Genomic DNA, 17,207 nt, shown 5'->3' with positions numbered 1-17,207 from the left:
TCCCGATGAGGGTGCAGAGCGGCACAATCACTTTAGAAAACCGTTTGGCAGCATCTACCGTATCCATTAGCTTTGAGCTCCTTGGCTTCCAACTAGCCCACTTTATTTAGCCCAGGACCCCGAGGCTCGGCAGCGTGGGCGCGCCTCTCACCTGGACTCGCCCGCGTGTCCGCTCAGCCGGGGGACAGCTGCGCCCGGTGGCCGAGCACAGTTCTGGACCAGCCCCGGCAGGGCGACCACGGGGAGGACAGCCAGGGGTCCCTCACTCCTTACAGGGGGGGTTCGGGGGCGTCCCCAGCTGCCGAGGGCTTGCAGGTGCCCCCCAGCCCTGGACAGGAAGTTCTCCCCCATGGGCTGTGTCCTCAGTGTGGCCGCCGGACTAGGGCAGGGGTGCTGTCCACCCTCGGGAGCTCCCCGCGGGATCGGGGGGCCTCACTCCCGCTGATCTCCCCCGCTCCATCCTCCGCCGGGTCCCATTTCCTCCACTGCCTGTCCTGGGAGATCTCCCGCACAAATTCTGAAGAGACCTGACCTAAGGGCGTCACCTAAAGCGTCCCCACTGTTTGTTCGCTCCTGATGGGAGCGAGGCTCTCAGTCAGCACCTAGGCCCCGGGTGGGAACGGCTGGGGGGCTGGTGACCCGATGGAAGGCCCGGGAGAGCCCTCCCCCTCCGGGTCCCCCAGCCGTGCTCAGGAAAAAAGAAAAGACTTTTACATAAAGACAGTCATGCATGAAATATATGTTAACAAAGTAAGAAAGCTTCCCAAAAGCTAAAGGTTAAAAAGGTTAAAGAGTAATTAAAAAAATAATACGGGAGGAATTGTATTATTTAATTGCTAGCTTTACTAAGTAAATCTCTACTTGAATTATGCATTCCTAGGGAAAATATTAACACACTCCTAGGAAAAGAAAGAATACAATTGGGGGAGAAATATACTTTTTCAACAATAACTAGAAAATTAAAAATCGAGAACATCTAATGGATCAGAAAGTAGGTGCTGACAGGCATGCCAGCAATATAAAACATGTGCCCCTTAGTACAGAGCACAGAATTAACTAGCCATAACCTGATCATTCAGAGGAAGAAAGAAACAAAAGTGCGTTTGCACATTCTCATACAAAACTAAAGTCAAAGCAAAATCGAAGCTTTTGAATACACTGGGTATTTAAATTATTCCACTGTGATCAAGAGATACAGTTCAACCTGATTAATGCATATGTGCTATAAATATATAAAAATGCAAGACTTTCCTATTTTACACTGTTAGTGCATTCTTCGAACAATAAAAATGTGAAACAAAACCCAAGGCAGTCCTAGTTTTAGGGCATTACCTCAAAATATTTTAGATGTTTTATCTTAATTTTATTATATGAATGAAAATTTTAATCCTCTGAACAGTTAAATAATCGTGAAAAGTACTTTATGTGCTAAGAAATGTACATCAGAAGTTTCAAATGGCTAAGGGCAAAGCCAAGTTTAAAAGGACAGCCCAGAATTTTATTTTTCACTTTGATACTGCGCTCTGGCAAACAGAAGGGGTCTTTCTGAGGGACTTCCTGTGCCCCTCTCCCACACCAGTGACTCAGCACTCCCCTCCAGTGGCGGCTTCTCCTACCCCTTCAAAGGTGACAAGGGTCTTCTTTCGACCTCCTATTGCCCTCTCAGGGTCAATGTTTTCTTCCCCTTCATTAGCATACTCCCCAAACGCCTGGGAGAGTCACACTGCTTCAAGTCCCGCCCGGCCCCTCCCCTCTAACTGTGGCCGCTTCGCAGCCGGCCCCCTCACTCTGAAGTCTCTGAAGACAGAGCTGTCCCAGGCCCTGGACACAGCCGCCGCCTACAGCCGTGCGGCTGTGAGACAAGACGCCAGCCCTGGAGGCTCACTCGTGGAGCTGGAAACCTTGAACTCCCCAATTAATCTTAGCGCCTCTCTTAACCCTACCAGTCTAGAATAACACGTTGAATCCCTTGAAGTGCTTCCCCCATCGGACAATCAATTAACTGACAGAGAGACAACCTTCCCATTTTCCTGGAACCAAACCTTCAGGCGCCCTCCTATTCAGCCCACCAATCAGCCACTAAGCATTCTTTATTCTCTTTGAAATGTGTTTCTTTCCTATCCTTTCCATCTTCACAGAAATCACACCACTGTGGAGTCCACCACAGACACCTAAAGGAGGGTTGGCTCCCTTTCTCCGTGTCTATGCACACCCACTGTGACCTTCTTAATACCACCTAGTCACGTGTCCTAAAGTACTGCTTTCATTAAAGGTCGGTATTAGTTTGGGGCTTCCCTGGTGGCGCAGTGGTTAAGAATCCGCCTGCTTCCCTGGTGGCGCAGTGGTTAAGAATCCGCCTGCCAATGCAGGGGACACGGGTTCAAGCCCTGGTCCGGGAAGATCCCACATGCCGCGGAGCAACTAAGCCCGTGCGCCACAACTACTGAGCCTGAGCTCTAGAGCACACGAGCCACAACTACTGAAGCCCACGCGCCTAGAGCCCATGCTCCCAACAAGAGAAGCCACCACAATGAGAAGCCCGAGCACCAAAACGAAGAGTAGCCCCCGCTCGCCCCAACTAGAGAAAGCCCACGTGCAGCAACAAAGACCCAAAGCAGCCAAAAATAAATAAATAAAAGTATTTTTTAAAAAAGAACATTATTAGTAGGAAGGGTTTTAGGTTTTTTTAAAAAAATAACAACCCCTGATGTCAGTGAAGAAATAAGAAATAGACAGTCCTATATACTTCTGGTTGGAGAACAAATTGGTATACACCTTCTGGAGGGCAATGTACCAAGATCTAACATAACCTAAGAAAGCAACCAAATAGGTATAAAAGGACTCTTTTATGGAATTTTATTGCAGTATTACTTATATTAGCAATAAACTGGGAGCAACCTACATGTCCAAAAATGTCAGAATGTTTAAATAGGTTATGAACTACCTACCCAAAAGAAAAATTAGTGCCACCATTAATATTCATGCTAATAGAACTATTATAAACTTATACCAAATTTAAAACAGCACATAATAAAATAGTAATTATAATATGACCCCAATTTTGTTTAAATCTTAATTTTATAAATACACACAGAAAAAAATGAGGGAAAGATATATATAACAAAATGTTAATACAAATTTTATTCATCTGACTTTATGTGTTTTTCAAATTTTTCAAGTTACAAATTATTTTGATAATAAAGTGGGATTAAAAAATTGATCAAACCCCTTTTCACTTCCTGAAAGCATTTAAATAGCATATATGTAAAGTGGAATGTGGAGGGGAAAAAAAATTAATCTCACTACTGCCTAAAATTTAAAAGCTAAACTTCTCAGTTTAGCATTCAAAGCTCCAATACAACCCAGCCTGATGGCACTGCCCTCTAACCCTACCTGAGTCCCGGTCATGGCCACACCTTTCTTCACGCCTCTTTCTGCCTCTAGTTCCTGCCCCCTCCTCCCTATCCACCCAGAATCATTCACAGCCAGCCTCTGAGCATGAAAACCACTATCCACGATGGCGGCTCATCCTGAGGTCTCCTGGAGAATATTTTTAACCCAACTGACCTTGCTTCTCCAAGTCCTCCTCCTCTCCCCTCCACCTCAGGATTCTACTTTCTATATAACTCATTTTGGTTATACAGTTTGATCATACACTATCTTAAAGTTTATTTAACTGTTTCATGTGTATATCTCTTATTTCACCAACAAGAAAGTCAGCTTGTCGAGGGCAGGGACCATTCATGCTTCTTTGGAATGTTATTTCTCTTTCCTGTTCCCCAAGTCCTTCCCAGTGCTCACACAGTACTCAATGTCTAACAGCCAGTAATAGTCATTGTTTAGAATTAAATTAGTGCAGATGTTTTCCAAATACAACATGATTCTGCCACATCAACATACATACATGAAACAAATACTTTTTTACCCCAAGATTCCAACTATTAAGGCGAGCTTCGATGTCACTGTCATCCAAAGAAAGAGCAGATTTCTTCAAATGAATTTCCTGAAATACAAAAGAGAAAAAGAAAAACAGGATGAAAAAAAAAGACAAGATGGAGGGAAGAAACAAAAGAGGAAATGAAGGAGGGAAAGAAGGGAGTGAGAGAATGAAGGAAGGAAGGGCAGAGGGGAGGGAGGGAGGGAGGGAGAAAACAGGACAAAATATATGTCATTCAGAGTAATGAGAGTTTTGTGTGCCTTTTTTAGTAATGCGATACTACCCTCAGAGGAAAGGATTATGTTACAACTGAGTTAGTTCTCAATTCTAAGTAATGACTGTTTATTACAGCTGCTTAAGGCTATGAGATGCCTTCACAATATATTCACACAGCAACTAGATTTCAAAAAAAAAAAATCAAAAGAATATTTTAAAAAATAATCCAGACTCTTCTCTTTAAGTTCTTTCACAAAAAGTTTTAATTGTGGTATACCACAGTAGCTTTAAAGGTAGGTAGGGGAACACTTGGAAAAATGAATTATTTACTCTCGTTAAAATTAGTTAACAGGGAAGTTTGTATTGCTGTCCAAGAAGCTCTTTGTTCTTAAATTAATTCTCATTCATACACTGTACATAAAGAAAAATAAGCTTTGGATTCACATCATGAAAACATAATTATTTATTATGAAAAAGTAATTCTTTACTTCTTAAAAAAATTAAGGGACTTCCCTGGTGGCGCAGTGGTTAAGAATCTGCCTGCCAATGCAGGGGACACGGGTTCGAGCCCTGGTCCAGGAAGATCCCACATGTCGCGGAGCAACTAAGCCCATGTGCCACAACTACTGAGCCTGCGCTCTAGGGCCTGTGAGCCACAACTACTGAGCCTGCGCACCTAGAGCCCGTACTCTGTAGCAAGAGAAGCCACCACAATGAGAAGCTTGCGCATTGCAACGAAGAGTAGCCCCTGCTTGCCACAACTAGAGAAAGCCTGCGCACAGCAACGAAGACCCAACACACAAAAATAAATAAGTAAAAATAAATAAATTTATAAAAAAGTAAAATAAAATTCCATGCTCTTTTCCCTCCCATATAATTTATTATATTACAAACTTATCAAACCAGATTAAAATTATAATTAACTGAGGAGCACCAAAGACCTGTACCCAGAAATGGACAATGATCTGAAAGCCCTAAAAACTTAGAAAGGTAAGTCTGTGTAAAATAATAATGTATATCCTACAGTACAGCCAAAATATTTTATTTTATTTAAATTTAAATTTAATTTGTTGGTATAGCATTTTCATGCTTTTAGAAAACCTCACTACTAACAAATAAATCTATTTATCTATGGTCATTTAAATTATCTGAAGTGATGAAAAATACATTTAAATGTTCTTCAGACACAGATGTAGAGAACAAATGTATGGACACCAAGGGGGGAAAGCCGTGGCGGGGTGGGGATGGTGGTGTGCTGAATTGGGCGATTGGGATTGACATGTATACACTGATATGTATAAAACTGATGACTAATAAGAACCTGCTGTATAAAAAAATACATAAAATTAAATTAAAAATTAAAAAAAAAATGTTCTTCATATTTTACTGAATCCCCAGATTTCTATTGAACAAAATGTTGGGTTTATTATATACACTATATTAAAATTCATTATTGCCTCTACTATTGGTCCCTTGCTTTTTGAATGTTTGTGTGTGTGTGTGAATGAGAATGTCTTTTAAAATGTACCTCCCTTATTTATTTTGAGTAAATATAATGATTGATAATAAATTCACAAATATCTAAAATGTGCTGCTCTTTATATTAAGATATTTATGAAAGTTCCAAACTGGAACTCTCCATCACTGGAGAAAATGGAAGGAGTTATGTTCAGAGCAAATGTGCTAAAACAGTCATGTATCACATACGACTTGCTTGTAACTAAAAGTCTCATCACCCAAGACAAGCAGAGTTATGCTGCAGGAAGCAGGCAGAGTCCTTCTCTTTATCAAGCTGACTGGAATGCTCATTAGCTCCACAGTCAAACCAAATCTATGTTAAGTAGTTAAATGCAAGAGAAGTATTCATATTTCAAGATAGGAACAGTTCACCTTCATCAGGAAGGCAGTGTTCCCTACTTCACTACAAACTAATCCCAATTTCTTAAGTGTATGACCATTGTGTGTCTAATCATTTTTAGATATATACTGAGTAAAAGGGGAAAAATAACTAAAAAACAAACCTTTTCAAAGTTATTCTTCAATGCACAGGAAAAATGATAGACTGATTAACACGATGCCTCAGAATCTTTGAGAAAGCAGAAGGAACGCTATGGAATAGACCAAATACACCACTTTCTTTGAAACCAGTATATTCACCAAAACCTTCAGACTTTATTGTTTGTAAGTAATCGTTGGAATTTAACAATATGAAACTAAAAATATGTGGAGATATTTTAAAACAAGAAGCAAACAAACAAAAAAACCAAAGTAGAATCTGATCTTACACAACTCTTTGGGGTAATAATCTGTCCATCTTCTCTGTAGATTGGACTCATAGACTGTGATCTGGTTTGGAGCTTTGCAATGCATTGTTCCCTATTAAGAGATCAAAACAGTCACAATCAGAATTGGGGGAATTCAGAGGACACAGGGGTATTCAAATCTAGGATTACAATTTTTTTTTTCTTTTGGAAATGAGATGACTGTTTATATTAACAATGACATTTCAATAGCAAAGAAAAAAGAATACGAATAATAACCACTTGTATTTATTAAACTATAAATAAAATGTCACCTAAATGCCACATGCTTGCTTACAAACAAATGCTACTGTTAAGTGGGACTATAATAAACCACATGTATTTCCCCTTTTCCTAAGTGTAGGAAGAGAAAAATTGAAGCATACATTCTCAGAGAAGATAATTGTTTTAAAAGGTTAGCAAGTTTTGTTGGATTCATGTTTCACATCATGATGAAGTCTTAAAATATATGAAATAACAAAACTTTCACATAGCTGAAAGTCTGAATTAATTTGAAGCCATCTCAGAAACCACAGATAAATCAAAGTCCTAAATTTAAAAATATGCCGTGTTAATTTAGGTAAAACATGATAAGTACAGCATAAATAGGAAAATAGTTTAAGCTTCCAGATGAATTAGAACAAAAAGATTTTTCTCCAATATAAAATATAGTACAAAAAATGCCATTCTCAATATTCTACTTTAGCCTAGAGTCTCCCATATATTTTTTTCTTTTTTAAAAAAGAGCTCTATTGAGGTATAATTGACATACAAAGAACTGAACATATTTAATGTGTGCAATTTGATGAGTTTGAACATACTACGCAAACACCTGTGATACCATCACCACAATCAAGGTAACAGACATATCCAATACTTCCCAGAGTTTCCCTGTGACCCTTTGTTTTTGTTTTTGTTTTGTTGTAAGAACACTTAATATGAGGTCTATCCTTTTAACAAATTTTGAAGAGCACAATACTACATTGTTAACTAGGCACTATGCTGAAGATATGGAAACAACCCAAGTATCCATCAACAGAGAAATGGATAGAGCAAAAGTGGTATACGCATACAATGTGATATTGTTAACTCTTTAACTGAATTATGTGGATGGCACTTGGTGCAATCATCTTCCTGTACTGCCATATTTTTATATTACCAGGGATAACGGATAAATTACTTTAACCATTATCCTAGGGAATCTAGTTTCCTAAGAAAATATTTGACTTCCCTTCATGTCCACTTCCCTCCCATATATTTCTATTCGAGCTACTTCAATGAAAGTTCCATGATTACAAATATCTAGTCTCTGAATGGTTACTTCAAGAGACACAAAATGAAAACTAACCATTATTTAATGAATTAAAGCCACTGACTTTCAACCACTAGACATATTAGGATTTCCTTCACAAGTTGTGGGTCATACTAAGTATTCTCAAAAGACAGAACAGTAGCTCAAAAAGACAAGATTAAAATTAATGTGTTTTTTGGTAGTTAACACTGACAGAATAACATTCCTTAGACTAGTTACTAAGTAATTTAGAATGTCTGAAAGTTATTTTAAAGAGAGCTGTGGATTTTTTTTATACCCCTACTCAGTAGTCCAGATATCCAAATACTTAAAAATAAATGAGAAAAGGAGATAAAGTAATATTTTAAGAATAATCTCATCAGCCAGTGTGCTTGAGCTGATATAAAGCATTTAAAACTTAGTATGTGGGAAGCGACACCCTGATATATCACACTAAGTAGTGGCCTGTTCTTCTTTAAGAATAGATTAAACAATCATAAAAAGAGCGATATTTAAAAATTGAAAAATGCTTAAATATTAAAAGTAATTCTTCTCATAGAAAATATTAATAAAAAAGAGGACCGAAACATTTATCTATTTATTACACAGGGTGCATACATAAAACAACACACCCTTTTAAGTCACATGCAGCTGTCTTCCGTACCGATCTACCTCTTTCCCTTCACAGTAAATTTTCAAAATAAGTTATTGAATCTATGTCCTATCCTGCCATGTCCTTTCCAATCAACTACAATCTGACTTCCACTCATCCTGAAAGTGCTGTAAGTAAAGTCAGCATTGATCTCCTAGGCGCCCAAGCAAATGAGCCGTGATCTGTTCTTACCCTGGCTGCTCTCACTAAAACATTAGGGGTGGTGCTTTAAAGATGCCACATTTACTGGCTCCACAGAACCATTCTTTCCCGGTTCCTATCCGGTCCTTTAGAAATCTCCTTCACAGCTTTTTCACTAGCTTTTCTTTCTCTACCCATCTCATACATGCTATAATCCCTGGGGTTCTGTGTCTAACCATATTTATTTTCCTTTTATGTGCTTTCCCTGGTCAATCCAATATACTATTAGTTTTTCAAATAATAAGGAGAAGCTCTGATTACCAATCTACATCTCCAGCCCAAACTGCTCTCTTGGCCTCCAACCCCATTGCAAACACAAACTGAATAGCCCTACCTCCAATTCAACATGCCCAAAACTAAATTCATTCTATTTCCCCTGAAACATGCTCCAGTGCAGGCCAAGTAAAGCAGAGGCATTGCCGAAGTCAGCTTCTTGTGAAGGCAGTTGAGCCAACTAAAGAAGGAGGTCAGTATCATTGCTAAAATCCAGCTGGCACAAGAAGCACAGGGCATTAAGCACAGAAGTTTCATCTCTTGCCACTGATAATGACTCCAGCTGGAAACACAATTAACTGGAACTCTAAGGAGGTACAAAGACGGCTCAAATTCACAGTGACGGGGCTGGAGGTCAGGGTGAACAGGGAGACAGAGAGTAGGGGGCAAAGCTTAACCCTGTGTTATCCTTTAGGAAGAACAGCAGGTGCTGCCTGCCACAGAGAATAAATAGCAAGTCATGGAGCTTATAAAGACAGCCTACAGTTGGTACGGGGGACACAATTACAGCGAGGTCAGGATTACGGAGCTTTTGCCAGTGAGGAGGAGGGACTGCGGCTCAGTTCACGTGTGGGTGTCAAGCTAGCCCAGAAAGCAGGGTCTCAGTGTATAAGTAAGATTCCCTGACGTGCAAGTGCCTCTTTCCTCCTCTTGAGGAGTAAAACTAGAGGAAATATAAGTTTTTCCCTTTCGCTTTTTCCTAAAGCTAAAATATTTCAACGGCAATCCAGAAACATTCTCCCAGCATCTTTGCTGATTCCAAATACTACAGAGACACAGACTTGTCACTGTAAAAATAAAGAGATAAGTAATGAGACATATAATAAGCTTTAAAAGCCTAAAAAAAGACTGACTGAATTTCTTCCTGCAAAAGAAACTTATATATATATGGAAAATTTCTAAAATGTCTTTTTAATTTGTGTCCTCAATGTGATTCAAGTAGACATTTCAGATATAAAAAGGAAATAAACAATCTGTGATCATAAAAATGTGCTTAAAAATGAAAAACATGATTACCAAATTTTAAAACCACAATGTAAGAAGAGAATGGCAGATAAAATATAGCATAAAATCAAATCAGCAAACTAGAAAATTACTTCAAGAAATATTCTGAGAACACACAAAAAAATTAAAATTAAAAAAATTTAAAAAATATATAATAAATAAAAATTCAACAGATAAGGAAGATAAATTCAAAATCTCTCACATCAAAATAATATGAATTCCAGAAGGCATAAATAAAACAGAAACTGGGAAAACAATAATTAAAGAAATAGTAGTGACAATGCCAGTCAAGACTACATTGGAGAAAAACCTAAAGGAATAACCTAGAACATCTCTTTTAGCTTGGACAAAAATGCAATGCCCAAAACAACCCCCAAAAATGTAACGTCATGCTATTGTCAAAAAGACCACAAATAAATGTTGGTGAGGATGTGGAAAAAAGGAAAACCTAGCACCCTGTTAGTGGGTATGTAAATTGGTGGAGCCACTGTGGAAAACAGTAAGGACAGTCCTCAAAAAAACTAAAAATAGAACTACCATATGATCCAGCAATTCCACTCCTGGGTATATATGCAGAGAAAATGAAAACACTAATTCAAAAAGATACATGCACCCCAATGTTCACAGCAGCACTATTCACAGTAGCCAAGACATGGAAGCAACCTAGGTGGTCCATCAACAGATGAATGGATGAAGGTGTGGTACATATATACAATGGAATACTACTCAGCTATAAAAAAGAATAAAATTTTGCCCTTTGCAACAACATGGATGGACCTAAAATGTATTATGCTAAGTGAAATAAGTCAGACAGAGAAAGGCAAACACTGAATGTTATCATTTATATGTGAAATCTAAAAAATAAAGCAAACAAATATAACAAAACAGAAGCAGACTCACAAGCTAATTGTTACCAGTAGCGAGACGGGTAGGGGGAGGGACAAGATAGGAGGAGGGGATTAAGAGGTACAAACTACTCTGTATAAAATAAATAAGATACAAGGATATGTTGTACAGCACAGGGAATACAGCCAATATTTTATAATAACTTTAAATGCAATATAATCTATAAAAATACTGAATCACTAGTTGTATGCCTGAAACTAATATAATATCGTAAATCAACTATACTTTAATTTTAAAAAATGTAATGTCATAAAAAGGACAGGAACTGAAGGTCTGCCAGGCTCTGGTTTCAGAGACAGCTAGAAAGAGCAGGAAGTATGACTCTGGACAAGTAGGAGAGAATCAAAGTTCCTCTAAGTAGAAGGACAAAGTCAAACTCATCAAGAAACCAGAAGCAGGGATGGAGTTCCTTGTTCTTGAGAAGAAGCTGAAAATCAGTGCTGGTGACCACTTCGGAAAGCTCTGGCTTATAAGAAGCTTTGTGCCCGGGAAAGGCAAGGAACAGAGACATGGCCTCAAAGCCAAGGAACTAAACTCGTCGTATGAAAGGACAGAGTTCAAAGTGAAAAGAGGGGGACTTCCATGGTGGCACAGTGGTTAAGAATCCGCCTGCCAATGCAGGGGACACGGGTTTGATCCCTGGTCCGGGAAGATCCCACACGCCACGGAGCAACTAAGCCCGTGTGCCACAACTACTGAGCCTGCGTGCTACAACTACTGAGCCCATGCTCCACAACAAGAGAAGCCACCGAAATGAGCAGCCCCCACTCGCCGAAACTAGAGAAAGCCCGCGTGCAGCAATGAAGACCCAATGCAACCAAAAATCATTTTTAAAAAATAAATTAAAAAAAAAAAAAAAGTAAAAAGAGGCATTTGGTTCCCCAAACTCCTATAAACAGGAGGCAGGCTGAGAAAACTACTCAGCTTAAAACAAATCATTGCTTCTGTTAAAAAGAAAAAGAAAAAGATAATTCAGAAGGAAAAGTCAAGAACCCAAAAGACAGAGCAGAGAACCACGAAGAACACTTCCAGGAAGCAGCACTAAGCCCTAATCAAGAAACTGGCAACCAACACCTGCTAGATTTCAGAATTTCTATAGAACTGTCATTGGTTTGTGTCTCCCATTTTCCCTGTTTTTTAAATGGGAATTCTCCAGTGCCTCTCTCACCACTGGGAGAGGGGGAGGGTATGTTGGGGGCAGTGGTCGGGGGAGATAACTTACAACTTTAGTTCACAGTTGTTTAGAATGGAAGAAGCCACACCAGGAAAGTCTCACCTACACCTAGATATGATTTTTTATTAGGTTTATTGAGGTATAATTTATATACTGTAAAGCCATACCCATTTAAAATGTAGAGTTTTGACAAATGTATATACCTCTGTAACCAGTACAATGAAGATACAGATTCTTTCCATCACACCCAGAAGTTCTCTTGGCCTCCTTGGCAATCAATCTACTCCCTCCCACAAACCCAGGCAACCTGCATTTTGCAGAATCTCTTATATATGGAATCAAACAGAATGCACTTTTTATGCCTGGCTCCTCTCACTAAGGAAGAGAGATTCAGCCATGTTGTTGCATGTATCAAAAGTTCATTTCTTTTTATTGATTAGAAGTATTCCATTATATGCATGAACCTTAATTTCCTTTTTGATTCATGTACTGATGGACACTTGTCTCCACATTTGGCTATTATGAATAAAGCTGCTATGGACATTCGAGAATTTATGTGGACATACATTTTCATTTCTCTTGACATGTAGGAATAGAATTGTGAGGTCATACGGTAAATTACCTAAAACTTTGTAAGAAACTGGTAAACTGTTTTCCAAAGTGGTGGTGCCACTTTATATTCCCATTAACACTGTATGAGACTTCCAGTTTCATCTCATTGTCACCATACTTGGTTTTGTCTTTATCATTTTAGCCACTCTAATGGGTGTATAGTGGTATCACATTGTGCTTTGTAATTTTCATTTCCCTGATAAAGGATGATGTTGTCCATCTTTTCATGTGTGTACATTAGCCATTTATTTATATATACATTTAGTGAAGTGTCTGTAAAATCTTTTGCACATTAATTGGGTTGTTGTCTACTTTTCCTTGAGTCGCACATATTCTAGACACAAGTCATTTATCAGATATATGTATTTAGAATATTTTCTCTATATGTGGGGAGCACCATCTATCCATGATATAATACCCTTTGTATATTTTCTGGATACAATATGCTAATTAAGAATTTTTAAATCTATATTCATGCAGGAATATTGGTATGTAGTTTTACATTCTGGTAATGTCTGTCTTCTTTTGAAAACAAAGTAATACAGACTTACCAACGTGAGTTGGGAAGCAGTCCCTCTTTCTCTATTTCCTGAAAAAAATTCATGTAGGATGATATCATTTCTTCCATAAAAGCCTGATAGAATTCACCAAGGAAGCCATCTGGGCTTGCAGATTTCTTTATAGGAAGGTAGTTAATTATAAAATAAATTTCTTTGGTAACTATAGGGATACTCAGATTCCCCATTTCTTCTTGTCTTTTAAGGAATTCTTCTATTTCATCCAAATTTTCACTGATACAAAGTTGTTTATAATAGCCTCATTATATTCTTTTTTTTTTTTTTTGGCCATGCCATGTGGCTTGCAGGATCTTAATTCCCTGACCAGGGATCGAACCCAGGCCCCTGGCAGTGAAAGTGAGGAGTCCTAACCACTGGACCACGAGGGAATTCCCACCTCATCATATTCTGAATGTCTGTAGGATCTGTGTGGAGCCTCCTCTTTCATTCATTCCTGACATTGCTAATTTGTGTTTTCTCTCCCATTTTTAAATTTTTAACTGTGGTAAAATGCATGGAACATAAAATTTACCATCTTAACCACTTTTAAGTGTTAAGAGTGGTTGGAAGTACAATCACAGTGTTGTGCAACCACCATCACCATCCACCTCTAGAGTTTTTCCACCTTCCCAAGACTGAAACACTCTACCTATTAAACAATACCTTCCCTTTCTCCTCTCCTCTCAGCCCCTGGCAAACACCATTCCACTTTCTGCCTCTATGAATTTATACTTCATATAAGTGGAATCATACAGTATTTTTCATTCTGTGACTGGCTTATCTGCCTTAGCGTAATATCTTCAAGGTTCACCCATGTTGTAACATGTGTCAGAATTTCCTTCCTTTTTAAGGCTCAATAATATTCCATTGTATTATATGCCACATTTTTATGCATTCACCCATTGATGGACACCTGGGATGCTTCCATCTTTTGGCTACTGAAAATAATGATGCTATGTACAAGGGTATACAAATATCTGTTCGGGCCCCTGTTTTCAATTATTTTGGATATATACACGGAAGTGGGATTTCTGTATGATACAGTAATTTTTTTTTAATTTTTTTGATGAGCTGCTGATGGTGTTCAACCACACCTACACTATTTTACATTCCCACCAACTGTACACAGGGGTCCAACTTCTCCACATCCTTGCCAAACACTTGTTTTGTTTGTTTGTTTGATAGTAGCCGTCCTAATAGATGGTATCTCATTATGGTTTTGACTTGCATTTCCAGAATGATTACTGATCATTTTTTTGGAGAAATGTCTATTCAAGTCCTTTGTCCACTTTTTAATCAGGTTGTTTGTTTTTGTTGTTGTTGAATTTTGGGGTTCTTCACATACTCTGGATATTAACCCTTTTTCAGGTAGGTGATTTGCAAATATTTTCTCCCATTCCACGGGTTGCCTTTTCACTCTGCTGATTGCGTCCTTTGATGCACAAAAGTTTTTAATTTTGACATGGTCCAATTTATCTACAACTTTTTTTGGTTGTTGCTTGTGCTTTTGGTATCATATCCAATAAATCAATGCCAAATCCATCGTCATGAAGCTTTCCCCCGATATTTTCTTTTAAGAGTTCTGTAGTTGTAGCTTTTACCTTTAGGTATTTGTATCCATTCTGCGTTAATTTTTATATATAATAAAAAGTAAGAGTCCAACTTCATTCTTTTGCATGTGAATATCCAGTTTTGCCACACCATTTGTTGAAAAGACTGTCCTTTTCGTATTGAATGGTCTTGGCGCCCCTGTCAAAAATCATTTGACCATATATGCAAGGGCTTATCTCTGGGCTCTCTATTCTAATCTATTAGTCTCTATGTCTGTCTTTATGCCAGTACCAGACTTTTTATTAATTTATCCAATCATTTATTTGTTCATTCATTCATATTCATTTAACAAATAACTGAGTTATTAACTGTGCTCCATGGTGCAGTGACAGGCCGTAGGAATGTAATTGGGAGCAAGACAGAGTCTCTCTCCTCAAGGAGCTTTGTGAAGAGGAACTGCAGACTGATATCAGAACAGACTACACCCCTTCTATAGTTTGTTAAAGATCATTCCCAACAGTCTTTGCATCATCTTCATAAAACATGAAGTCATAAGGGGAAAAAAACGCTTTATTGATTGCTACCTAGAGGTACCTAAGTACCGTGGCCTCTATATCATTATTACTGACAAATTGTGGTGCCTCCCTTACCAAATTTAGTCAGTGTATTATGTGTTAACGGGCACACTCACATTTACAGTGGTGTCTGTCCTTTGTATAGAGGTTGGTTTGGGTACATTTCCTCTTTGTTTCAACACATACCGAGTACAAAGAACATCTAGAATCTCCATAGGTGTGTGTGGACTTATATATATTTTTGGTGCTCTCTCCAAGTATTTTTAGCATCCCAGTGTAGCCAAGCAAGAAACTTATTTAATTCAAAAACTGCTAGTTATTTTTTATTTAAAATGCAAAAAAAAATATGTTCTTTCATTACAAAAGGTAAATAAAACTGGCAACAGATCTAGCTTCCCACGTTTCCCAGCACAAACACCAAACGTGAAAGTGAACTGTAGGGTTGTGTACAGTTCTCTCTTTCCTTCATGTGTCTTAGACTAGCATCAGCATTGACTGTCCTGCAAAATAGCCTTGTTTCCCAGAAACAGGAAGACTACTATACCTGGGTTGGGAAATCTATCCTTGCCAGATCCAAAATAATAATGATAGAAAAGTAGATTAAAAATATTTACATGGTTGTAACATTTCTGATGGGTTTTTTTCAACTCTAGCAATTTTATTTATTTATTTATTTATTTATTTATGGCTGTGTTGGGTTTTCATTTCTGCGCGAGGGCTTTCTCTAGTTGTGGCAAGCGGGCGCCACTCTTCATCGCGGTGCGCAGGCCTCTCACTATCGCGGCCTCTCTTGTTGCGGAGCACAGGCTCCAGACATGCAAGCTCAGTAATTGTGGCTCATGGGACCAGCTGCCCCGCGGCATGTGGGATCTTCCCAGACCAGGGCTCGAACCCGTGTCCCCTGCATTGGCAGGCAGATTCTCAACCGCTGGGCCACCAGGGAAGCCCCAACTCTAGCAATTTTATAGCCACTTTTTACCTCTTCTTCTTTCCACACCTCTTTAATCTCTATTATGAGGTGCTAGCTACTAGAAGGGAGGTAAGATTAAAACTGCACACTGGTGCAGAAAGCTCACTCTATCCTTTGAGGATAGCACGACACTGTTTAGATTACATGGCACTGTAGGAAGTTTTGAAATTAGAAAATGTTAGAATTCCAGTTTTGCTTTTCTTTTCCAAGACTGTTTTAGTTATTCAGTGTCACTTGAGATTCCATATGACTTTTAGGAAGTATTTTTCCTTTTCTGAAAAGAAAAAAAAAAGCCACTGGAATTTTGATAGGGATTGTATTGGGTTGGCCAAAACGTTCATTCGGGTTTCCCATGTTACCCAACCCAATATTATTCAATATATCACTTTGGGTTGTATTGTACATCTTAACAATATTAAGTCTTCCAATCCATGAACACATGTCTTTCCATTTAGTGGTGTCTTTTTAAATTCCTCTCAACAATATTTTGTAGTGTTTTTAGTGTACAAGTCCTTGGTTAAGTTTATTCCTAAGTATTTTATTCTTTTTGACACTGTTGTAAATGGAACTGTCTTCTTAATTTCCTTTTCAGATTGTCCACTGTTAGTGTATAAGATTGTGACTGATTTTAATTTGTTGGTTTTGTATCCTGCTACTTTGTTGAATTTATTAGTTCTAATAGTTTTTTGTGGAATATTTAGTTTTCTGTATATAAGATCATATCATTTGTGAACAGAGATCATTTTTCTTCTTTCTTTTCAATTTCGATGACTTTTCTTTTTCTTGCCTCACTGCTCTGGTTAGGACTTCCAGTACTGTGTTGAATAGAAGTGATGAGAGTGGGCATCCCTGTCTTATTACTGCTCTTAAAGGTAAAACTTTTGCTTTCACTCTTAAGTATGCTGTTAGCTGTGGGCTTTTCATATACGGCCTTTATTATTTTGAGGTAGTTCCCTTCTATTCGTAGTTTGTCAAGTATTTTTATCA

General features: G+C 38.4%; 1 protein-coding gene across 1 annotated transcript in view; it reads right to left on the bottom strand.

The window, feature by feature from the left end:
- Positions 1-17,207, bottom strand: part of CEP112 (centrosomal protein 112) — a 437,864-nt gene that overhangs the window by 395,534 nt on the left and 25,123 nt on the right. Inside the window, exons 5-6 of the mRNA XM_036835732.1 lie at positions 6,439-6,529; positions 3,926-4,003 (exon numbers count right to left, since the gene is read on the bottom strand). Coding sequence (XP_036691627.1) covers positions 3,926-4,003; positions 6,439-6,529 — 169 coding nt within the window. The remainder of the gene's footprint in view (positions 1-3,925; positions 4,004-6,438; positions 6,530-17,207) is intronic.

This window comes from Balaenoptera musculus, chromosome 20, assembly GCF_009873245.2.
Source record: "Balaenoptera musculus isolate JJ_BM4_2016_0621 chromosome 20, mBalMus1.pri.v3, whole genome shotgun sequence".
Classification (NCBI taxonomy): domain Eukaryota; kingdom Metazoa; phylum Chordata; class Mammalia; order Artiodactyla; family Balaenopteridae; genus Balaenoptera; species Balaenoptera musculus.
The sequence above is the reverse complement of the archived record's forward strand: the minus strand, read 5'-3'. Positions and strand labels throughout refer to the sequence as shown.